At 48.6% G+C, this 25,404-nt stretch overlaps 1 protein-coding gene across 1 annotated transcript in view; it reads right to left on the reverse strand.

Annotated features, from left to right (window-relative positions):
• Nucleotides 1–25,404, reverse strand: part of LOC147120678 (contactin-associated protein-like 5) — a 1,541,569-nt gene that overhangs the window by 173,939 nt on the left and 1,342,226 nt on the right. Inside the window, exon 19 of the mRNA XM_085986862.1 lies at nucleotides 16,289–16,513. Coding sequence (XP_085842988.1) covers nucleotides 16,289–16,513 — 225 coding nt within the window. The remainder of the gene's footprint in view (nucleotides 1–16,288; nucleotides 16,514–25,404) is intronic.

A 25,404-nucleotide genomic window follows, 5' to 3' on the forward strand; every position in this document is an offset into this window, starting at 1 on the left:
GGAGGGGGATGGGGAAAGGAGATAGAGAGACAGACAGAGGCAAAACTGAGAGTGAAATGGAGGAGGAGTGAGTGATAAAATGGAGGAGAGTGAGGTTATTTCTAGCATGTTATCGCCAATTAACTAAATGTAATTTTAAATCTAACCGACCGTAATAAAGAAACCTTCTCAATTACGCTAAGTGGTGCAGCAATGCAATGTGTTTTGTTTACAGACAGTGAATTTTAGATATGGTTCAGGGATATGCGATAACACAAACTCATTATGAATAGGTCGCAGGTGAAATAAATCATTACTACAGTACTCGAGCCCGAGCCCTTAACTGATGATTCAGTTATTCAGAATAGTTTTCTCATAATTAGTTTGAATTTGTGTATACCCTCTTCAAACGTAACCCACAATCACAATTTATTCAGTGGGGTTTTTCACACTGCCTCTTAATTAACAATAAGCAACTGTTTTTTTCTAATGCAAAATGGTGTGTGAAATGTACTTTGGCTTTGCATATCATTTGAAATAGCGGTGGATCTTAATGGTGTTGTGAAATCAGTAGTACTGCTGTCCTGACAGCGACAGACTGTAAAAAAAAAGATTTGCATTTATATAGCACCTTTCACATCCTCAGGACATCCCAAAGCACTTTACAGGCAGCAAAGTACAAGTGTCGTCATTGCGGTAACGTCAGAAACACAGCAGCCAATTTGCGCTCAGCAAGGTCCCACAAACAGCAATGTGATGACGACCAGATAATTTTTTTTTTAGTGGTGTTGGATGAGGTATAAATATTGGACCGAGACACTGAAACTGCCCTGCTCATCTTCGACTAGTGCCATGGGATAATGTACCTCCACTCGAGAGGGCAGACGGGGCCTAGGTTTAATGTTTCACCTGAAAGACGGCAACTTTGACAGTGCAGCACTCCTTCAGTACTCTCCTTTTTTCCCTGCCACCGCTAATCTCCCACTGAATTTCGCTAATGGGAGGCGCAAAGCAACCCAATTTTTCTCCCATTATTTCCTGGATATGCACCCATTTAGCACAGTGGTATAGCTTTTAAAAGATTTACATTTTGTTTCTACCAAGGCATTTGCCAACAATCCATCTGACATAATTTTGTTTTGTTTGTCTCTTATTTCATTGAAATTTGCCTTCCTATGCTTCTGCCCTTGCCTTCACTGGCATGTTTCACCTCAAATTTAACTGTATTGTGGTCACTTGTCCCCAGAGGTTCTCCTCCATCTACATTCTGGATGGTAATTAATTTATGTTGGCTCCCGGTTCAACATCGCCTCGATTTTAAAATTCTCATCCTTGTTTTCAAATCCCTCCATGGTCTCGCCTCTTCCTATCTTTGTAACCTCCTCCAGCCCTACAACCTTCCGAGATCTCTGCACTCCTCCAATTCTGGCCTCTTGCGCATCCCCGATTTCCTTTGCTCCATCATTGGCAGCTCTGTCTTCAGCTGCCTAGGTCCTAAGCTCTGGAATTTCCTCCCTAAACCTCTCCACCTCTCTATCCCCCTCTGAAATGAAGAGGAAGCAGAGAAACTCCAGTATGATATGGACAGGTTGGGTGATTGGGCAGATGCATGGCAAATGCAGTATAATGTGGATAAATGTGAGGTTATCCACTTCGGTGGCAAAAACAGGAAGGCAGATTATTATCTGAACAGCAATAGATTGGGAAAAGGGGAAGTGCAACAAGACCTGGGTGTCCTTGTGCACCAGTCGCTGAAGGTAAGCATGCAGGTGCAGCAGGCGGTTAAGAAGGCAAATGGTATGTTGGCCTTCATAGCGAGAGGATTCGAGTACAGGAGCAAGGATGTCTTGCTGCAGTTGTACAGGGCCTTGGTAAGACCACACCTTGAGTATTGTGTGCAGTTTTGGTCGCCGTATCTGAGCAAGGATGTTCTTGCCATGGAGAGAGTGCAGCGAAGATTCACCAGACTGATACCTGGGATGGCAGGAATGACGTATGAGGAGAGAGTGGGTCAATTAGGCTTATATTAGCTAGAGTTTAGAAGAATGAGAGGGGATCTCATTGAAACTTATAAAATTCTAACAGGATTAGACAGACTAGATGCAGGAAGGATGTTCCCAATGGCGGGTGTGTCCAGAACCAGGGGTCACAGTCTAAGGATAAGGGGTAAGCCATTTAGGACTGAGATGAGGAGTAATTTCTTCACCCAGACAGTGGTGAATCTGTGGAATTCTCTACCACACAAGGCAGTTGAGGCCAATTCATTAAATATATTCAAGAAGGAGTTAGATATATTTCTTAAGGCTAAAAGGATCAAAGGATATAGGGAGAAAGCAGGGACAGGGTACTGAATTTGGATGATCAGCCATGATCTCATTAAATGGCAGAACAGGCTTGAGGGGCCGAATGGCCTACTCCTGCTCCTATCTTCTATGTTTCTATGTTTCTAACTCTTTCCTTAAAACTTACTTCTTTGACCAAGCTTTTGGCCACTCGTCCAAATGTCTCCTTATGTGGCTGGTTGTCAAATTTTATCTGATAAAGCTCCTGTGAAGCGCCTTGCGTCATTTCACTATGTTAGAGGTGCTTTATAAATGAAAGTTGCTGCTGTAAAAAGTAAGTCATGATGTGAGTGCCCCTTTGTGAGGCCGGCATTTATTGCTGGTGATTTTAGTGGATGGATGTTTAAGATGCTCATATGACATTCCTCTGACCGTTGTTTTAACGCAGGCATTAACCTATTTGATTTAAATGGGTTAATGTCTTTGATAAAGGAATGTCAAATGAACTTGTTGAACATTTGTCCACTAATATTTCCAACCGTAATTTCCAGCCTATGGTGTTGAGAAGGAGTCTTTTACTGGTCTGATTCTGTCACTGTGTTTCTAATAGGGCATTTGTAGTTTATATTGGAGTAGTCAAAGTCACCCATGGTTACTTTAGTATTTGTGTTGCTATTCTTATCTCGCACATAAAATGTTGTCACCTCTCTGGGAGTTTCCCTATTCTGTGGGACTGGTGGAGTAATCTTGATATCTCAGCAACCCGATCCTCTGGAGCTTCATCCGGTCTCTGAGGAGATGGAAAGCCGCTTCAGCGATACTTTGGAGCTGTCAGTTCTTTCTGCCTTCTCTCCATTTTCTCTCTCTATATCCAACAAATTTGCTTCATTGGTCTGTGCTTTTCCCTTCCCTCTCCTCCACCTCTAATTTGGGTCAGTCCTGTGTCCGTCTATTGGGAACAAAGGGACATGGGCTACCAATGATTCAGAAACACGACTGAGAACCTTTAATGATTCAAAAGTCCTTTAATCTCTTTCATCGGGGCTGCAAACCCACTGAGTATCATTTCCCTGGATACTACTCTCTCATTATTGGTATTGGGCAGGATGATCTGAGAGAGGCCCCGTCACAATATGACTGTCTGGGGAGGGAGGCTGCATTAACCTTGAAGGGCTGTCCTTGTGCAGATAATGCTTGCACCTCTCCAACTCAAGGTCACTCATAACATTTTTGTATCGCAAGCCTGGAAGCAAAACCGTAATGTAACTGCTGCTTTGAAAAAGATTACAATATCAGGATCTAGCACAAAGGCTACAGTGGAGCAACTTTCTTTTGTCCCTAGATACAAGCTATGTACAGGTGATGCATTCCTCAAGGTGTTCAGCTCCAGAGCTTTCTTTTGAAGTCAGCGTAGATTGGTACCAGGGAAGAGGGACTTCAGTTATGTGGAGAGACTGGGGTTGTTCTCATTAGGGCAGATAAGTCGAAGAGGAGATCTAATACAGGTGGTACTGTAAATGAGGAGAAACTGTTTCCAGTGGCAGGAGGGTCGGTAACCAGAGGACACAGATTTAAGGTAATTGGCAAAAGAACCAGAGGGGGAGATGAGGAAAGATATTTTTTACACAGTGAGTTGTTGCGATCTGAAATGCGCTGCCTAAAAGTGTGATGGAAGCAGATCCAATAGTAACTTTCAAAAGGGAATTGGATAAATATTTTAAGGGAAAAAAATTACAGGCCTATGGGGAAACAGCAGGGGAGTGGGACTAATTGGATAGCTCTACCAAAGAGCCAGCAGAGGCATGATGGGCCGAATGGTCTCCTTCTGGGCTGGCTCATTCTATAATTCTATGGCGTGAGTTTTTCAGGGGGTCAGCAGGCGCTGGTCGGGTGGGAATTTTTTTTTCCTGACAGCAGGTAGGGAACCCACTGTCAACCCACTGCCACGCTAGCTTCCCAGATGTCGGGTCTGTCATCGCCGAACAGACCCGACACCAAGCAGCGGGGGAGGCAATTTAGATGAGTAAGAGCTTGGTCCCTTTAAGGAAACCGGCTGATGACGCGCCATCAAGTGATGTCATAAGAACATAAGAAGTAGGAGCAGGAGTAGGCCATACGGCCAATCGGGCCTGCTCCGCCATTCAATAGGATCATGGCTGATCCAAATCTAGACTCACGTCCACTTCCCTGCCCTCTCCCCGTAACCCCTAATTCCCTTGTCTGCTAGGAAACTGTCTATCTCCATTTTAAATTTATTTAATGTTGCAGCTTCCGCAGCTCTCTGGGGTAGCAAATTCCATAGATTTACTACCCTCTGAGTGAAGAAGTTTCTCCTCATCTCAGTTTTGAAAGGGCAGCCCCTTATTCTGAGACTATGCCTCCTAGTTCTAGTCTCACCCATCAGTGGAAACATCCTCCCCGCATCCACCCGATCAAGCCCCCTCACAATCTTATATGTTTCGATAAGATCGCCTCTCATTCTTCTGAACTCCAATGAGTAGAGTCCCAACCTACTCAAGCTTTCCTCATACGTCAACCCCCTCATCTCCGGAATCAACCGAGTGAACCTTCTCTGAACCGCCTCGAGAGCAAGTATATCTTTTCTTAAATATGGAAACCAAAACTGCACGCAGTATTCCAGGTGTGGCCTCACCAATACCCTGTATAACTGCAGCAAGACTTCCCTGTTTTTATACTCCATCCCCCTTGCAATAAAAGCCAAGATTCCATTGGCCTTCCTGATCACCTGCTGCACCTGCATACTAACTTTTTGTGTTTCATGCACCAGGACCCCCAGATCCCTTTGTACTGTTGCACTTTGCAGTTTCTCTCCATTTAGATAATAACTTGCTCTTTGATTTTTTCTGCCAAAGTGCATCAGACTCGCTTCCTTCAATTGGCTGGGAAACGCGCTGGGCAGGGCTTAACAAGTCCAGTCAGCGTAAGATCACTTTGGACAGTGGGCTGCAGCAATGCAGCAGGGTCGCACCCCGCCATCGAACCCGGCCGCACGAGACCTGCCGAAGTTGGGGAAATCGCGGCCCATGATTCGAAGAGCGAATACTTGAACCTGTTGGTCAACCTTCCTTCGGCTTCTCCTTGAGCCTTATCTATTAGTGCTAAGTGGCAAATTGAGGCTTTTTGTCGTCTTTATATCCTGTTACCAGAAGTAGGATTTGTCGAGCTTGTGGCTTCTCAGGAGAAACAGAAGAAATTCAGCATTGGTGTGGGCCGGCTGTACCTTGTGCACTGCTAAAGGCCGATAATAACATCAAATCTTAGTCTGCTGGCAAGTCCAGGCTCTTGACTGTCTCTCCGGGCCAGGCAGTTTCTTAATTTTGCAGCTCATGCAATATGATGTTGAAGGAACACTTACAATCCAATACTAAATCTAGTCAAACCTCAGAAGTAGCATTGTTATTGTGTAATTAACCCTAAACCAGAAAACAAACACTCGGCCTCGATTTTAACTCCAGGTGGATTCCCCGCTCAGGCCTGAGTTAAAATTACAGTCGGGGTCTCAATGATGTCATCGGGCTGCAGCATGCGTGGGCAAAGAAGGACCCTGTTGGCTCCGGGCGCATGTCCTTGCTGCCTGTTCAGGAGAGCAGATTAAAATTGTAGATGTTGCGATCGTGGCGGCTTTTAGACAGGTAAGGGCCAGGGCGGTTTTAACTGCCCGCCCGCCAGGTTTCTGCTGAGCGAGGGGGGGGGTCTCTTCCCTCCATTTTCTCCATTGTATTTATTTCTTTTTAACTTTAATTTTTTGCCTTTTTTTCCCCCGATCTTAAATCAAACCTAATGTATCATTTCTAAAAACTAAAAGGAGAAAAATTCGTGTTCGCCAGCAAAGTTGCCGTAATGGCCACAACGCTAACCGAGTGAAATTGGTCTGGGGAGCATGGAGATAGGTGGCCCAGCGCTCACCTTCCATGCAGCGCCATCCTGGTGGTGTAGCTGGAGGGATCGGGGATGAAATTCCTGTCCAGGTCCGGTGTTGCAGCTTCCCACAGCCTCTGTGAGCCAAGCTGTGGAGCTCGCAAGGAATTGTGGGCAATGAAGAGGTCTGAGAATTAAAGGGGCCATGCACACTTGAAGCAAGACAGAATAAAATGCAGTGAATCAATACATTTTTCAGCCCTTTCTGCCTTTTAAGAAATATTCAATAGTTAAAAGAAGTTCTAAATGTGAATATTCAGCTGTTAACGCTGAATTACCTTCCTAACCTCATCAAATGGGCAAACTGCCTCAGCACTAACACAAATGGCTCAGCAAGCCAGGGAAGGGGCACCGAGGGTTTCACATGCAGCACTCCAGCTTTGGCAAGGGAGACAACACTGCAAGAGCAACCCTCTACCCACAGGGGCCAGGAAGCCCTCCAAAAAGAACGATGTGGGACTACATCACTAAGGCTGTCACTGCCAGCAGTGTTGTCCCCACCACCTGGCTCCTGTGCCCAAAGAACCTTCATGACCTCAGACCACTGGTCATGGTCAGTGAATGCATCTTCAAAAGCCGTCTCCTACCAACTGCACCACTAGCCTAACACACTGCTCAATGCACAACCCCCAATCACTCACCCACCAACAATCTGCACCATTCCTAGCCTCACCTCACCCCCTTGGAGGAGACAGTGCAGGCCAGTCTTGGCAGGGGCATGGCTGAGCCCTTGGCCGGCAGTGGGGAAGAAAGGATACAAGATGCTGGTATCCTTGTATGTTATCCTTCTTCTGGCATGCACCTCTTGCTTTCCCCCTCTCCCACCAGCACAACTCCACCCTTGTGCCTTCCTCATTTCACACACCCAGGAAATGCAGCCTGCCCAGCCAGTGAGTCAACAAGAAGAGGCAGCCTCCCCAGCCAGTGGGACCGCAGGCGGATGGTTCCATCCCAGATATCCCGGCCACAAAGGGGCTGTCTGGGATGCATCCTCCCATCTGAATCCTCCTCTTCGGCTTCCTCCTCTTCTGCATCTTCCTTGTCCCTCTGTAAGCGGATGCTGTAAATGTGAAATGACAGCATAAAATGCTGGAAATACTCAGTTGGCCAGGCAGCATGTCGACCTGAGATGTGAACTCTGTTTTTCTCTCCACGGATGTTGCAGGACCTGTTGAGTATTCGCAGCATGTTCTGTCTTCTCAAAGGCTTTCATTTACCATCGGAGCCCTTGTAAGCGTCCAGCAGCACTCCCTACACACTTAAAAAACTTTTCACATCTATTGCAGCAAGCCACCACTTTGATAAAATTAAAAAAACAGTCCAAACCCTTAAATTCAAACTGACCTGAATGATACGTGTGCCCCTTTAAGAGCTGCAGACATTGCCACCGTCAGCCTGCTTGCACGCCAGGTTAACTTAGCGTGCTTAGGACCCAACGCTGAATTCAGCGCTAGGATCGAAGTTCGTGTTGGTGATGTTAAGTCGGCGTTGTTCGCTGATTGACGTCACCACGCCGCCATTTTCTTTTCCAGATCGCTGCCAGCAAAGGGGAAGAAGAATATGCCGACCGTGGCGGGAACTGCCACCAGCTGGCGGAAGAGCGGCCGCCGCCATTTTAGTGGCGGTAAGTAGATGAACTTCTAGCCCTATATCTTTAAAAAAAAAACTTTTCTTCCTCCTTGCTGTAAAGTAAATTTTGATTGGCTAAGATCAGCTCCAAAGTCACATTTTTTTTGAACAGCCAAATGATGTCCAAATGACAACACTCCAAAAATTAATTCACTGCACGAAGCAGATCGAGATAAGCGGATGATGCTCCATGTAAATGCAAGTGTTGTTTGTCGAAGACTGATGACTGGAATGGTTGCAGCCTTGATGTGACCAGACTGGCCCCCCCCCGCCCCCCCCCCCCGATGTGTTGAAGTATCAGAACACAAAGAAGCTACCACTGACAGATGAACACACAGTGGTTGACTGAGCAATTGCCCCGCTGTTTGAATGAAAATTGAAGTTAAGTAATAAGAAAGGGGGTCTGCAATTGAGAAAACATTTATTGAAAAAAAAAATGATGAGTCTTTTTGTTTGCTTCTTTCGTGCAGAGAAAGAGTTCCCTTTGTGATGATTGCCTATGGCAGGTGAAATATCATTCAATACCTCGGCTGGTGGGGTTCATACAATAAGGAAAGATCGTAAGGTTTCTATCTGAAAACTCAAAAGGACAGGCGTCCCTCTGATTCTTCTGCTTGTTTATCTTACCTTATCCTTGGTACGTGGAACGTGACTAAGTAAGAATAAATGATGTTCGCCAACAATGCTACTTCAGCGAGCTGAATGCTTATTGTGAATATTTCTATGGCGGTGTGGGAGCGCATTAATGTTTTGCAGTGCAGTTATGGAGCGGAGAAAGTGCAAGCAAGAGAAAAAAAGATTTCCTAATGAATTCTAAATGCTGATAATAAGAAAAATAGGCACCAGAAATAATACAGCGCTAAAGTTCTATCTTGTTTATTATCACTCGGTAAATATGTAGTGATGATATGACACTTATTAGTCCTTCAGTGTGGGCACTGGCTACAAAATCAGGGTGGAAAATAGAATAACACTGTCCCTATGAATTTCGTCAGTCCATAATGGAAGTGATTACATGGCAATAATCCCGTCGAGGTGTTCAGCTGACAGTTGTCAATGACTCTTGCTTTGGGCTTGTGGTCCACAATAATGGCCCAGTAATTCCTGTCACAACGCGTGAGTACGGACGGGGTACCCGGAGGAATTGCCGGTTTTCAGCATGCACAGCGCATGCGCTGAAAACCGGCATTTCCTGTCCTCTGACCCAAGGGGTTAAGAGGCAGAACGCGTGCGACTGCACAGGCAGCGCGTGCGCAGTGAAATTCCTTTTTTTTTTTCAGAGTTGCCCAAGTGTAAAGGCCTCCGGTTTTTACACGTGGAAAAACCAGACGTAAGTATTGAGTTTTACAGGTAAGTGGTCTTTTAGTACAATTTAGAATTTTTTTTCCACAGGTTTATTATTTTTGAAGAATTTACAGTAAGGTAAGTTTAGTTTTAGACCCTATTTCTTAAAAATTTATTTTTTTCAAAAATTTGATTAATTGCTTAAAATATATTTTTTAACTTATTTATAGTTAATATAATCAGTGGGATGTTTTTTAAAATTTTATTTAAAGTTTAAGTAGTGTTTTGGCAGCCCATACTTTTCATGAGTTTGACAGTTCTTACTCTCAAACTCATGAATGAAGTTTCCCCTCCCCTGATTGGCTGCACAGTGCTCACCTGATCCCAGCCGGCACATCGCACTAACTACGCCGCTGGATCAGGTAAGCACAGCGCGCCAACATCTGAACCGGGCCAGTGACAGGAAATGCAAGCAGGCCCGGGCTTCAGATGTCAGCGCGCCGGGTGAGTGCACATCGGGGGCTTGCACGCGCGGCAAGCTCCCGATCCTAATTTCAGGGCCAGAATCTTGAGCTGTGTGATTACCTTACTGCGTATCTCAGAGGGGATCTCACAGAGGTCCGTAAGATGCTGAATGGGATGGAGAAAGTAAGCCTGGAGAAAAGGTGCACTGGGGCAACAGGTCAAGAGGGCACAGGTACAGGGTTGCAAAGAGCAAGTTTAGCTCAGACACCAGGAAGTATTTCTTTACACAACAGAAGGAACATTTTGCCAGGAAGGCTGGTTGAGACTGAAACACATCTAAGAAACGTCTCGGTGCTGTAAAGGGAAGGCGGTAGGTTTGGTATTGATGAAAGGATGAAATCAAATGGGCCGAAAGGTTTACATAGTTACATAGAGAGTGACATAGATAGTTACAAAGGGCTGGATTTTCATTGAGGAGTCGGGTAGGAGGCGGGACTACAACTTTCGGGGTTGTAGTCCCGCCTCCATCGAGTTCTAGCCAACCCACGCGATTTTGACTTGATTGACTTTGTTGAGCCCACTGGGTGGGCTCAGCAGGCCAATTAGGGGCCACCCAGCAACAGGTGATGGCATAGATTGATATTTCATCTGTCAAGAGCTTTTGACAGATGAAATATCAGCGTTTCACAGCTGTTTGAAGCTGTCAAACACTGAATCTGCATTCTAAGTTAATTCCTTCCTCTCAGGATGATTTAGAGATCTCCCCGGAACAGAAAGCTGAATGCTGCAATTTTTGACAGATCGCAGCCATTCTGCTTTCTGTGCCGGTGAGATGAGGGACTCCCGAGACCTGAAGGAAGGAAGGCTGTAAAGGTAAGTAAAGGTATGTAAAACTTATTTAAACACTTTACACACACCAAACACACTTACCTTTGCACTCATGCACCCACCACTCACCTGAACACTGAACATTTCGACCCCTCCAAGCCCTTCAGCCAGACGGTCCACCTCCTCTAACTTGGCGTGGTTTGGAGCCATCGGGAATCCCACACTTCAACATTAAAAATAGGGATTAGGCTAAAACTGCCTGTTAACTACCTGTTAACAGGCAGTTAATTGGCACTAATCCCCTTCCCGCCTTGGGGAGGCGGGTCCCAGTGCGGGTCGGGTACCCGCCTCCTTTGAAACTGGCATGGAGGCGGGTTGGGGGCGGGATGGGTTTGGGACCCCCGATTTCGGGATTTTAACCCCCCACCCGCCTCCAATCCCACCTCCACGGCCAAACGAAAATCCTGCCCAAAGAGTCTACAGCACAGAAACAGGCCATTCGGCCCAACAGGTCTACTTATCCTCCACACGAGCCTCCCCCCACGCCTCTTCATCTCACCCTATCAGCATATCCTTCTAAGGAAGCTTGGAGGTTTCTGTCCTCCAAACCTCTCCTGCAACATTGTGCATTTTTTATTTTACTTTTTATTTGAAGATTTTCAACACAATCAAAACAAAGCAGAGTAAGATGAATTAAATACTCATCACTAATTCCTAGACAATTGGCAACAGCTTTGATTACAAAAATATCCAACATTGGTGTGGTAAACCACTGTATTGTATATTGCCACCTCTGGGTGGCGCTGTGTATGGAGGCATGCCTCAGCTGACTCCACCCACCACTGTGTGGGTTTCGTTCAGACTTGTTCAGTCACTCACGAAGAAGCATGGTCTCTTCTTAGCTAATAAAAGCCTTATTCATCTCTTCTTTCGACTCATCATCTCTTCTTCGACTCATCACCTTTTATGAAGTAATTGATAAGCGTATCAATTTTATTAGCTAAAAGTTAAATGGCGACACCTGAGGAGCAACAACAGCAACGGATACAGCAGACATTGCTGAGAGCCCTCAGACCACCACGCCTGGACCTCGACCCTCAAGATGTGGGTGCATCAGCCAAGTTTGAACACTGGCTGAGCTGCTTTGAATCCTTCCTCGCAATCTCACAGGTTACAGAGGAGGATCACAAACTGAAAATTTTGACCGCCCAGGTGAGCCATCAAGTATATATGCTAATCCGGGACTCTAATACGTACGTGGCGGCCCTCGAGCTACTAAAAGGGCAATATACGCGCCCAGTGAACACAATTTACGCCCGACACCTCTTGGGATCCCGCAGGCAGCAACCGGGAGAATCGGTAGGGGCATTTGCACGGGCGCTACTGGCACTCTGCAGAGACTGCGATTGTAAAGCGGTAACGGCTGTGGAGCACGCGCAGGGACTCGCCTGTGATGCCTTCGTCAGGGGCCTCCAGTCAGACCACACCCGGCAGAGACTGCTAGAAAGCAAGGAACCCGACCTGAAGACGGCCATTGCCCTTGCGCTCTCGTTAGAGGAGGCCCACCGAAACCTCGAGGCATACCCCCGTAACGGCGCCGAGACATGGCAATCGAAACCGTGGGACACGGGACCGCCGCCCCCGGCACCAACCGCTGCAGCGACCCAACCGAGACAGCAGCCTCCGGTAAGAACTGCTTCGATGCCCAGTAACCAGGCCCAAAAATGCTATTTCTGTGGCCAGTTAAAACATCCCAGAGCGCACTGCCCAGCTAAGACAGCTACCTGCTCGGGCTGCGGGAAGAAAGGCCATTACGCTAACGCCTGCAAGGGGAAGCCAGCCAGCAGCGCAGCGTGCGGGCCGTGGGAGCAGCCATCTTATCCGCCATTTTGTGTACCCCCGGCCGCATGGCATCCGCCGCCATCGTATCCAACGCACTCAACCGCCATTTCGTCACCGGAACCGACCACTGTCTCGGCGGATGACTATAGTGACTCACTAAGCCACATACTGGCCTCCGTGACGCTGGATCAAGGCCACCCTCACCATCTATCCAGCTCCATGATGGATATCGCGGTAAACGGCCGCGCCACCAGTTGCCTGATCGACAGCGGGAGCACAGAGAGTTTCGTCCACCCCGACACGGTACGTAGCCACTCCCTCACGATTCTGCCAACGCACCATCGCATTTCTATGGCGTCCAAGTCCCAGTCAATGGACATCAGCGGCTACTGTGTGGTGACCCTGTCAGTAGGGGGCACTGAATATCAAAAATTTAAACTGCTAGTCCTGCCCCGTCTTTGCGCTGCCGTCCTGCTAGGGTTGGATTTTCAGTGCCACCTTAAGAGTGTCACACTAGCATACGGTGGACCCCTCCCCCCACTCACAGTCTGCAACCAACAACTTTTAAATCGCCCGCTGCAAACCACCTGCAGCCTTTCCACATTAAAAGTCCCCCCCCCTCCCCTGTTCGCTAACCTCACCCGCGACTGTAAACCCATCGCTACCAAAAGCAGGCGGTACAGTGCCGGGGACAGAGCTTTTATCAGCTCTGAGGTGGAGCGGCTCTTGAAGGAGGGCATTATCGAAGGTAGCACTAGCCCCTGGCGAGCCCAGGTTGTAGTCGTTAAAACCACTGCAAAACGCCGCATGGTAATCGACTACAGCCAAACCATAAACCGGTACACCCAGCTGGACGCGTACCCCCTCCCTCGCATATCTGATATGGTCAATCAGATTGCGCAATACAAAGTATTCTCCACCATCGACCTTAAGTCAGCGTACCACCAGCTGCCCATCCGCCATGAGGACCGCCAGTATACTGCCTTCGAGGCAAACGGCCGCCTCTACCACTTCCTTAGGGTCCCCTTCGGCGTCACCAACGGGGTTTCGGTCTTCCAAAGGGAGATGGACCGAATGGTTGACCAGAACGCGCTGCGGGCAACCTTCCCCTATTTGGATAACGTCACCATCTGCGGCCACGACCAGCAGGACCACGACGTTAATCTAGCAAATTTCCTCCGTACGGCCCAACGGCTGAACCTAACGTACAATAAGGAAAAATGTATGTTTCACACCAAGCGCCTGGCCATCCTCGGCTGCGTGGTGGAGAACGGAGTCATCGGGCCCGACCCCGACAGAATGCGCCCCCTAATGGAGCTACCCCTTCCCCACTGCCAAAAAGCACTGAAGAGATGCCTGGGGTTTTTCTCCTACTACGCCCAGTGGGTGCCCCTCTATGCAGACAAAGCCAGGCCCCTCATCAAAGCCACCTCCTTCCCCCTGACACCAGAGGCGTGTGCAGCCTTCACTCTTATCAAGAACGATATCGCGAAGGCCGCAATGCACGCGGTGGATGAGTCCATCCCCTTCCAAGTGGAGAGCGATGCCTCCGACTTCGCCCTAGCCGCGACCCTTAACCAGGCGGGCAGACCCGTGGCCTTTTTCTCAAGGACCCTCCAGGGCCCCGAGACGAGACACTCCTCCGTCGAAAAGGAGGCCCAGGCTATTGTAGAAGCGGTGCGTCACTGGAGGCATTACCTGGCCGGGAAACGATTTACCCTGCTCACTGACCAGCGTTCAGTAGCTTTTATGTTTAATAATAAGCAGAGGGGTAAAATCAAGAACGACAAGATCTTGAGGTGGAGAATCGAACTCTCCACCTACAATTATGATATCTTGTATCGGCCAGGGAAACTCAATGAGCCCCCAGATGCCCTATCACGTGGTACATGTGCCAACGCGCAGAGTGATAGGCTGCAGTCCCTCCACAATGACCTCTGCCACCCGGGGGTCACCAGGTTTTTCCATTTTATCAAATCCCGTAACCTGCCCTACTCCATCGAGGAGGTCAGGACCATGACCAAGAGCTGCCAAATCTGCGCCGAGTGCAAACCGCACTTCTATAGGCCGGACAGAGCAAGCCTGATCAAGGCCACCCGCCCCTTCGAACGCCTGAGCGTCGATTTTAAAGGGCCCCTCCCCTCCGCTGACTGCAATGTGTACTTCCTCAACATAGTTGATGAGTACTCCCGTTTCCCCTTTGCCATCCCTTGCCCAGACATGACCAGTACCACGGTCATCAAGTGTCTGAATGACATCTTCGCTCTGTTCGGGTTCCCCAGCTATATACATAGCGACAGGGGCTCATCGTTCATGAGCGACGAACTTCGGCAGTACCTGCTAACAAGAGGTATCGCCACGAGCAGGACCACCAGTTACAACCCCCGGGGGAACGGCCAGGTGGAAAGGGAGAACGCGACGGTTTGGAAGGCAGTCCTCTTAGCACTAAAATCTAAGGGCCTTCCGACCTCCCGCTGGCAGGAGGTCCTCCCTGCAGCGCTTCACTCCATTCGGTCACTGCTTTGTACTGCCACTAATGCGACCCCTCATGAGAAAATGTTCGTTTTCCCCCGGAAGTCTACATCGGGAACCTCGCTACCGGCATGGTTGACTTCTCCTGGGCCCGTCCTACTGCGGAGGCACGTGAGGACGCATAAAACGGACCCCCTGGTCGAGCGGGTGCACCTCCTACACGCCAACCCCCAGTATGCCTGGGTGACATACCCAGACGGGCGGGAGGACACGGTCTCCATACGAGATCTCGCACCCTCGGGTACCCCTGAATTACCACCGTTATCCCCCTTACCACCGTTATCCCCCTTACCACTGTTATCCCCCACCACCCCTCCCAACCCAACCCCTGCAGACGGCATGCCAAAGCCCCAGGAATCTTCGCCAACCACCCAGACACCAGACCCGACGTCGGATGCTGCAACACCACCGCCGCCACCACGACGATCAGGACGTCAGACAAGGCCTCCTGATAGACTTAACTTGTAGTACCCTTCACCCCGCCGGACTTCACATTAAACAAGGGGTGAATGTGGTAAACCACTGTATTGTATATTGCCACCTCTGGGTGGCGCTGTGTATGGAGGCATGCCTCAGCTGACTCCACCCACCACTGTGTGGGTTTCGTTCAGACTTGTTCAGTCACTCACGAAGAAGCATGGTCTCTTCTTAGCTAATAAAAGCCTTATTCATCTCTTCTTTCGACTCATCATCTCTTCTTCGACTCATCACCTTTTATGAAGTAATTGATAAGCGTATCAATTGGCCAATACCAATAAGAGATACGGAATCTGACAAAAACATACGCAACGGTTCTCAAATTAGCAAAATTCATTGATCTACCTGCACCAAGAGCACATGAAGAAAGGTGTACTCAAGTAGGACGAGGTGGGCCGAGATATATTTGACTCCACTTGATCAGAACACAATATTTTTCTGCCCATTGATTGTGAATGGTCTGAAAAATCTAGCCCGTGATACAACAATTCAGGTCATGAATGAGTTACCAACTATCAACACAGTCGTATCAAATTCTAAGCCTCAGGGGAAGACCATCGGCGCAATTGTTTCCAGATTCTGCTTTCAACAAAGCCTAGCGTTCTGGTGCCCTTGAATTTTAAATAGTCACTGAAATCAGTTCTTCCCAATGATGACCAGGTTCGGGAAAAAAAATATTCTGCCAAAGTCTGAATCATAGCATCATGGAATGGTCACAGCACGGAATGAGGCCATTCGGTCCGTCGAGCCCGTGCCGGCTCTCTGCAATAGTACTTCAGCTAGTCCCACCCCCCTGCCCTTTCCCCGTAGCCCTGCAAATTGTTTTCCTTCAGGTACTTATCCAATTCCCTCTTGAAAGCCACGACTGAATCTGCCTCCATCACCCTTTCAATCTGGGGGTGACAGCTTTCAGAATGGGCCATTTTCTAGGTAGATTTTGGTCATCTGATATTTTATATGTTACAATACTGACTGGAGCTGAGGAATGAATTTTGTGTGAAAAAAACTCTAGCGTTTTGTTTAATACTTACCATTTTGCAGTAATATCACGGCCAAATATTCCTCATGGTAGGTGTCCACATACAGCAGGATGCTGGGAGCATGGCTTGTCCGGAAACTGAAAGCAGTGTTCTCCGTGGAGATTGTCTTGTCCATGTAGATAGCGGATAAATGCGCACTTAGATTCTTGGCAATCCCATAAAACTCCTGGAAGTTGTATATTAGGGAAGTCCCAACCTCAAAGAAGGCAGAAACCTCTGTAAAGAAAGAGATTGCGTCGTGTAAATATGACTGCACAGCAATTTAATTATGTACTCTTTCTTCAGAAAATCAATGCAGTACTTTTAGTCTGAATGAGGTAAATATTCTCGTCGGAAACCAGTAACATTAGTTTTGATTCTTACGTGTGAAAAGAATATAATTGGTGAGCATCATAGATATCAGTGAGTTAGATTTCCTTTTTATAGCTCTAAGGGTACAGTAGTTACTGGACTATTAATCCAAAGGGCTGGACTAATAATCCAGAGAGCACTGATTCACATTCTATCATGGAAGTTTCAGAATTTGAATTCAATGTATAAACAAATCTGCCAATAAAAAGCTGGTACAGGTAGACTATCCTTTATCCGAACTTCCGAAAACCAAAAACCTCTAAAAACCGAAAGTTTTTTTGTTCAGCGTAAGTCGTGCGCACGACATGACCAGAGTGGCGCATGACTTACGTTGAGCAGGGCAGAGGGTCACAGAGTTCCCTCCTGGGTAGGAGATTGCAGGCCGAGCCGGGCAGTGTGAAGGAGGTACCGGGAGAGTGAACCCAACAATACAGCGGTCCGTCCGATAGCTGCAGCGGCCCGTCCGATATTCTTTTCTACCCCCCCTGACCCCTGACCCCCCGCTGACCCCCACCCCGACCCCCCGCCGATCCCCCCCGCCGACCCCCACCCCCCACTGACCCCCCCGCCGACCCCAAGCCCCCGCAGACCCCGACCCCCCGCCGACCCCGACCCCCCGCCGACCCCCACCCCCGACCCCCCGCCGACCCCCACCCCCGACCCCCCGCCGACCCTCCTGCCGACCCCGACCCCCCACCAACCCCCACCCCCGACCCCGCGCCGACCCCCCCGCCGACCCCCACCCCCCGCCGAACCCCACCCCCGACAAATTTCCCAGTCTTATAAAATACCTTCTGAAATCCGAAAAATTCCGAAAACCGAAACTCATCAGGTCCCAAGGCTTTCGGATAAGGGCTAGTGTACCTGTATCAGCAAAAGTGACCAAAAATCCAACTGGTTCACTAATATCCTTTAGGGAAGGAAATCTGCCGTCCTTACCCGGTCTGGCCTATATGTGACTCCAGTCCCACACCAATGTGGTTGACTCTTAACTGCTCTCTGAAGTGACTGACCAAACCATTCAGTTGTTCAAGAAGGTGGCCCCACCACTTCTAAGGGCAACTAAGGAAGGGCAATAAAATTGCCACCCTTGTCAGCGAGGCCCATATCCCAAGAATCGATAAAACATTTTTAGCCAAAGATTATATTTTTATCTGTTCTGCTATTTAAAATGATGTTACCTTCCATATCGGCATTACCACACATTTTTCTGTTAGCTAAAGGGTAAAATATTATTGCTTGTGTAACGGTAGACATTTGTGTTCCCTTATGTTAAAGTGCAGGAAAGATTGAATCTCCGGTGACGTATCAAATCCCCAGTTGGTGCCAGCCATGGCTCAGTGGTAGCACTATTGCATCCAAGTCAGCAGGTTGCAGGTTCAAGCCCTACTCCAGAGACTTTGGGGTCGATTTTCGCGAACCTGTCGGGAAGAAGGCGGGACTTCAACGTTCGGGTTTCTGACCCGCCTACATCGACGTCCGGCCAATCCGCGCGATTTTCCCTTGATTGACCTTGTTGAGCCCACCCAGCGGGCTCAGCAGGCCAATTAAGGGCCACCCGGCAACAGGTGATGTCACAGACTGCAATTTCATCTGTCAAGAGTTCTTGACAGATGAAATATCAGTGTCTCACAGCTGTTTGAAGCTGTCAAACACTGACACTCTGAGTTCTGACATGAGTCCTTCTACGCAGACTCAGTTAGAACTCTCACCGGCACTCAAAGCTGAAGGCTGTCACTTTTGACAGATTGCAGCCGTTCAGCTTTAAGTGCCGGGTGAGTGATGGGCTCCCGACGGCTACAGGAAGAAAGGCTGTAAAGGTAAGTACAGGTAAGTTAAAGTTCTTTACACACTTTAGACACACCAAACACACTTACCTTTGCACTCATGCACCCATCACTCACCTGAGCGCCGACATCGCGACCCCTCCAACTCCTTCAACCCGACGGCCCGCCGCTCCAACCTGGCGTGGTTTGGAGCCGTCGGGAAACCCACACGCAACCCCTCAAAATAGGGATTAGGCTAAAAACTGCCTGTTAACTACCTGTTAACAGGCAGTTAATTGGCACTAATCCCTTCCCGCCTGGTTTCGGCGGGCCCCAGTGCGGGGCGGGTACCCGCCGCCCCTGAAACTTACATGGGGCGGGGTTTTGGGCGGGATGGTGTCGGGACCCCCAAATTCAGGATTTCCCCCCCCCCCACATGCCTGAAACCCCGCCTGACGGCTCCCGGAAAATCTAGCCCTTTGAGCGCATAATGCAGGCTGACACTTCAGTGCAATACTGAGAGAGTGTTGCACTGTTTAAAGTACCGTCTTACAGGTGAGACATTAAACCAAGGCCCCGTCTGCCCTCAGACACACAAGGTCCCATTTCAATATTTGAAGAGGAGCAGGGAACTTCTCCCAGTGTCAAACATTTATTCTTCGATAAATATGTCCTTACAGTACAACAGTGACTACACTTAATTGGCACGTGATTCATTTGGGAAATGTCCTGAGGTTGTGAAAGGTGCTATATAAATAGGTTTTTCTTTCATTGAAGCTCACAGCATGAGTTCAGCCTCAGTTGGAGTATTGTGTCCAATTCTGGGCACTACACTTTAGGAAGGACGGGAAGGCTTTGGAGAGGGTACAGAAGAGATTTACTAGAATGGTTCCAGGGATGAATGATTACAGTTACGTGGATAGACTGGAGAAGCTGGGGTTGTTCTGGCAGCAGAGAAGGCTAAGAAGAGGTGTTTAAAATCATAAACAGTTTAGATAGAGTAAATAAAGAGAAACTGTTTCTAGTGGCTGAAGGGTCGATAACAAGAGAGCACAGATGTAAGGTGATTGGCAAAAGAACCAGAGGCGACATGAGGAAAAACTTTTTTACGCAGCGCAGTTAGGATTTGGAATGCACTGCCTGATAGGGTGGTGGATATAGATTCAATAGTAGCCTTCAAAAGGGAATTGGATAAACACTAGAAGGAGAAAAAATTGCAGGGATATGGGAAAAAAGCCAGGGAGTGGGACTATGGATTGCTCTTCGAAAGAGCCGATGCACAATTCGATGGGCTGAATGGCCTCCTTGATGTAAGAAAACTACTAGGCACTTGGTCTAAGTATTAAACAAGGCTTAGTAGTTTTCTTACGTCAATTTAATCAACTGTTTTTCAACATGGAGATCTAGCTGTGTCCTTCACTAGTTCCTGTTAAAGAATGTCCTGAGCAAGCTGGGCCTGCGCCCGAGTATTTATACTCTCCCTGGACAGCGCTACCAGCAGGCTGCCCAGTTGATTCATGTCACTCCTCCTGTGCTGTTTTATTCTATAATTCTAATGCAGTGGAGCAGCCTAGATTGCGGCAAGATGATGGTATCATGATGACCAACAGGTATTAATGCCTAAATTTACTAGTGCCCCAAATCGGGCGCGATGCCCGTGAGGTCCAAGGATCCAAACTATGACTTTCTTTCTTCTTTCTTTATCATCATATAAATCACAGTGATTTGTGGGGCCTAACAAACTTTGGCCACCGCCAAGGTGCACAGGTAAGTCCAGGGTGGGCAACGTGCTATCGGCAGGGGGGTGGAGCTGAGGTCCAGCCCGCAGTTGTTTTTTTGGAACCAGTATGTACACTCCTGCTGCTTCTGACTGCACGAATAAAAAAGTTTAACAAAGTTTTGGGGCTTTTTTTTTGCGCAGCCTTTTAGAACCATTGGTTCAGGCAAATCAATTCAGCAAAAAAACTAATTGGGGTTTACGATGTGAATTTAAGAATCCGGTCTAAAAAAAAATGGCATCGACCAATTTAGCAGTGGCTCGAACACTCGTCCAGATCGGATGCTTAAGCATCCAATATGGCGGGCGTGGAGCGCGTGCTCATTATGTGCCAGAATTGCGCCACCCGCCATATTGGTAAAAGCACAAAAAGAGGCGCAGGGGCCCACGCCCGAAACATTAACCACTTCGTATACGCAAATAGGCAGACTTGCGTCTGGTTGCATTCCAAAAATGTAAGTTTGTTGGAAAAATACTTACCTGAATGTGGACCCGGGAGGTGCAGGCGTGCTCATCTCAAGTCCACCGCAGTGCCAAAGTCATAAGAACATAAGAAATAGGAGCAGGAAAATGCCACTTGGCCCTCGAGCCTACTCCGCCATTCAATAAGATCATGGCTGATCTTGGGCTCAAAGCCACTTCCCCGCCCGCTCCCCACAACTCTTCACTCCCTTATTTTGCTCCATTGCTGGTCCTCCTCCATTGCTGGTCCTCGCTCGACCCCCTCCCAATCGTCTCACTGCTGTCCCGATTGCTGGCCCCCTCCCTCCCGATGGGCCCGCCCCTCTTCCCAATCGTTGCTGTCCTCACTCTCTTGATCACCTTCTCCTTTTCCCAAGTGTGCGCCCTCTCTCCCGATCCACCCACCACCCCCAGCTCTCTCCTGGGACCTATCTAAGTGACGCTATGGCGACACAGTGTGCCGAAATTGAAACCTTCTTCGCCGGCGGGCTGCCTGGCAATGCCCAGCAGGTGTCTGCAACTCGCCAGTCTCATGTAAACTATGAGCCCAAGATCGGGTGGGCCTCGAGTCTACCTGCTCTGGCACAGGGATTGTTCGTAGTGCCAGTGTGAACCAATTTCTAGGCCTGTGTTTGTAATGATTAAATGGAAAAATTGTGCGTCGAAGATGCCAGTTCCCAGAAATCAAAAGATACATGATGTCAGAATAAACTTGTAGTGAAATCAGGGAGACTAATTTTAACTGTAAATTTTCCCACGAGCCATCACTCTGTGCTCGCTGACCTATTTTGGTTCCCGGTCCAGCAGCGCCTCAATATTAAAATTCTCATCCTTGTTTTCAAATCCCTCCATGGCCTCGCCCCTCCCTATCTCTGTAACCTCCTCCAGCCCTACAACTCCCCGAGATCTCTGTGCTCCTCCAATTCTGGCCTCTTGCGCATCCCTGATTATAATCGCTCCACCATTGGCGGCCGTGCCTTCAGCTGCCAAGGCCCTAAGCTCTGGAATTCCCTCCCTAAACCTCTCCGCCTCTCCGTCCTCCTTTAAGACGCTCCTTAAAACCTACCTTTGGTCATCTATCCTAATATCTCCTTACGTGGCTTAATGTCGAATTTTGTTTGATAACGCTTCTGTGAAGCACCTTGGGACGTTTTACTACGTTAAGCACTTTATATAATTGCAAGTTGTTGTTGTAAAGCACAGGCATTCGTTGCCAATGCTGACACCAGATGTCAGCACAACAACAAATTGAAACACCCCTCTGGCGTGATTTCAAAGCAATAATCCAACCTCAGGATTCAAAGGCAAATTTGAAGGTCCTTATGCTTTGTACTTCACTGCCTTGGAGTCACTGCCTGGTATCTGTCATTCTTCATTAACACCCCCACGGGCGGATTGGAAAGGTGTGGTTATTTCTGCTGTCGGGAATGCTTTCCGAGATTCGTCAATCCAACATTCTACAGGCACCTCAGGCCTCAATAACGTCAGAAAAGGACAATGCTTTCCTTGGTGTCCGACTACATAAATGGTGACTGAGGCAAACAGACACATGTATTGAATTATATACAATTTTACAGCACAGAAACAGGCCATTCAGCCCAACTGGTCTGTGCCGGTGTTTATGCTCCACATGAGCCTCCTCCCACCTTACTTCATCTCACCCTATCAAAAAAACCTTCTGCTCCTTTCTTCATCACATACCTATCTAGCTTCCCCTTAAATGCATCTATGCTATTTGCCTCAACTATGCCTTGTGGTAGCATCTTCCACATTCTCACCACTTTCTAGGTAAAGTCTCAGCTGTGACTCAATGGGTAGCACTCTCGCCTCTGAGTCTCCGAGGTTGCGGATTCATGTCCCATTCCAGAGACTTTGAGCACAAAATTCCAGTGCTGCGCTGCCACAGGTGCCGTCTTTCAGATGAGACATTAAACCGAGGCCCCGTCTGTTCTCTCGGGTGGATATAAAAGATCCCATGGCACTATTTTGAAGAAGAGCAGGGGAGTTATCCCTGGTGTCTTGACCAATATTTATCCCTCAATCAACATCACTATTATCCAGTCACAGAAACCACAGAAACCCCACAGTGCAGATAGAGGCCATTTCGGCCCATCAAGCCTGCACCGACACATATCCCACCCGATCCCCGTAACCCCTACACCAACACATATCCCACTCTATCCCCGTAACCCCACGTATTTAATCCCCCTAACACTAAGGGTCAATTTATCATAGCCAATCAACCTAACCCGCACATCTTTGGACTGTGGGAGGAAACCGGAGCACCCGGAGGAAACCCATGCAAACACGGGGAGAATGTGCAAACTCCACACAGACAGTCACCCGATGCTGGATTCGAACCCGGGTCCCTGGCGCTGTGAGGCAACAGTGCTAACCACTATGCCACCGTGCTGCCCATTATCACATTGCTATTTGTGGGAGCTTGCTGTGCGCAATTGATGGCTGCGTTTCCTACATTACAACAGTGACTCCACTTCAAAAGTACTTCATTGGCTGTAAAGCACTTTGGGACGTTCTGAGGTCGTGAAAGGCGCTATATAAATGCAAGTCTTTGTTTTTTTTTAAAAAGACATTTCTCCTGAATTCCATTCTGGATTTATTGGTGATGATCTTACATTTATGACCCCTAACTTTGGAGTCCCCCACAATAAACAATAAACTCCTCGCACAAATTCTTGCATAAAAAGCACGAACTTCAGCTCCGCTAAAGATGGTTTCTGTGTGCTTCCTCTTCTTCCCGATCCTCTGGGGGTAGTTTTCACTTCACCGCCTGGGCGGTAATCTGGCGGAACGGATCACCTGCTAGTTGTGGAACCCGCCCTATATTATCCCACTGGGATAAGAATCCGGCGGGTTCTACAACGGGCGAACGATCCACTCTGCCAGATCACCAAGCAGTGACGTGAAAATGATCCCCCGCTTTCCTGCTTGCCCTCAATCTATGCAAAGCCCTCTCCCCTCATAGAATATTACAGTGCAGAACAAGGCCATTGGGCTGGTGTTTGATGAGACCACACCTTGAGTATTGTGTGCAGTTTTGGTCGCCTTATCTGAGGAAGGATGTTCTTGCCATGAAGGGAGTGCAGGGAAGATTCACCAGACTGATACCTGGGCTGGCAGGAATGACGTATGAGGAGAGATTGGGTCGATTGGGCTTATATTCACTGGCGTTTAGAAGAATGAGAGGGGATCTCATTGAAACTTATAAAATTCTAACAAGACTAGACAGACTAGATGGAGGAAGGATGTTCCCGATGGCGGGGGAGTCCAGAACCAGGGGTCACAGCCTAAGGATAAGGGGTAAGCCATTTAGGACAGAGATGAGGAGGAATTTCTTCACCCAGAGAGTGGTGAACCTGTGGAATTCTCGACCACAGAAGACAGTTGAGGCCAATTCATTAAATATATTCAAGAAGGAGTTAGATATATTTCTTTAGGCTAAGGGGATCAAGGGATATGGGGAGAAAGCAGGAACAGGGTACTGAATTTGGATGATCAGCCATGATCTCATTGAATGGCGGAGCAGGCTCGAGGGGCCGAATGGCCTACTCCTGCTCCTATCTTCTATGTTTCGATGTTTCTCTTCACATGAGCCACCTAGTCTAACCCCACTCTCCTACTTTCTCCCCACACCCTCGTTATCCGACTTGCCATCTTTCCTCTCAGTGCCCAAGTCGGCCATTCGACAGTTGCTGTCTGCTGCATGACACCATTCATCTCCAGTGACATCTCTCACTCTCTTGCCTACCCTTATTCCTGCCTACGCTCCCTCTCTTCAATTCCCACCCAAAACCTCTCGCCTTTTTCTCCTCCTTTAGGACCCTACCTTTTTGACCGAGCTTTTAGTCACCGGTCCCAGTGTTTCCTTCTTTGGCTCGGTGTCAATATTTGTCTATTTTAGATTTCTGTGAAGTGCCTTGGGATGTTTCAATGGGCCTATATAAATGCAAGTTGTTGTTAGATGCCCACCAGCTAAAGAATCCTCTCACTGTACAGTGATTCCTGTAAACTCCTCATATGTGAGAAGAATCAGTCTTATTAGTGATGTTCTGCAAACCCTCCCTTCAACGCCCTCCCCCAGCATCCTCCCTCTAGCACCCTCCCTCCAGCACCCTCCCCCAGCACCCTCCCTCAGCACCCTCCCTCCAGCACCCTCCCTCCACCGCCCTCCCCCAGCACCCTCCCCAGCACCCTCCCTCCAGCACCCTCCCACCAGCACCCTCCCTCCAGCACACTCCCTCCAGCACCCTCCCGCCAGCGCCCTCCCTCCACCACCCTCCCCAGCACCCTCCCTCCAGAACCCTACCCCTGCACCCACCCCCAGCACCCTACCCCAGCAACCACCCCCAGCACCCTCCCCCAGCACCCTCCCTCCACCGCCCTCCCCAGCACCCTCCCTCCAGCACCCTCCACCAGCACCCTCCCTCCAGCACCCTCCACCAGCACCCTCACTCCAGCACCCTCACTCCAGCACCCACCCCCAGCACCCTCCCTCCACCGCCCTCCCCCAGCACCTCCATCTCCTCCCATCCCATGGTCAAATGGTCTGTAAATCTCCCAACCAAAATTTCCCAACGGTCATTTTAATAGATGAGGGAAAGGATGTTTCTCTTGGTACCGTGCTAGCCTGATTTAGTTTGCACCATGGGGCTTCTGCATTCAACGGGAAGTGCGAGTAAGTGAACCATTCACTAGAGCTTTGAGGTGAAACGTTTCCACAACAAGAAAGA

The sequence above is a fragment of the Somniosus microcephalus genome, chromosome 4 (genome assembly GCF_052327205.1).
Source record: "Somniosus microcephalus isolate GS21.2 chromosome 4, FLI_Smic_1.0, whole genome shotgun sequence".
Classification (NCBI taxonomy): Eukaryota; Metazoa; Chordata; class Chondrichthyes; order Squaliformes; family Somniosidae; genus Somniosus; species Somniosus microcephalus.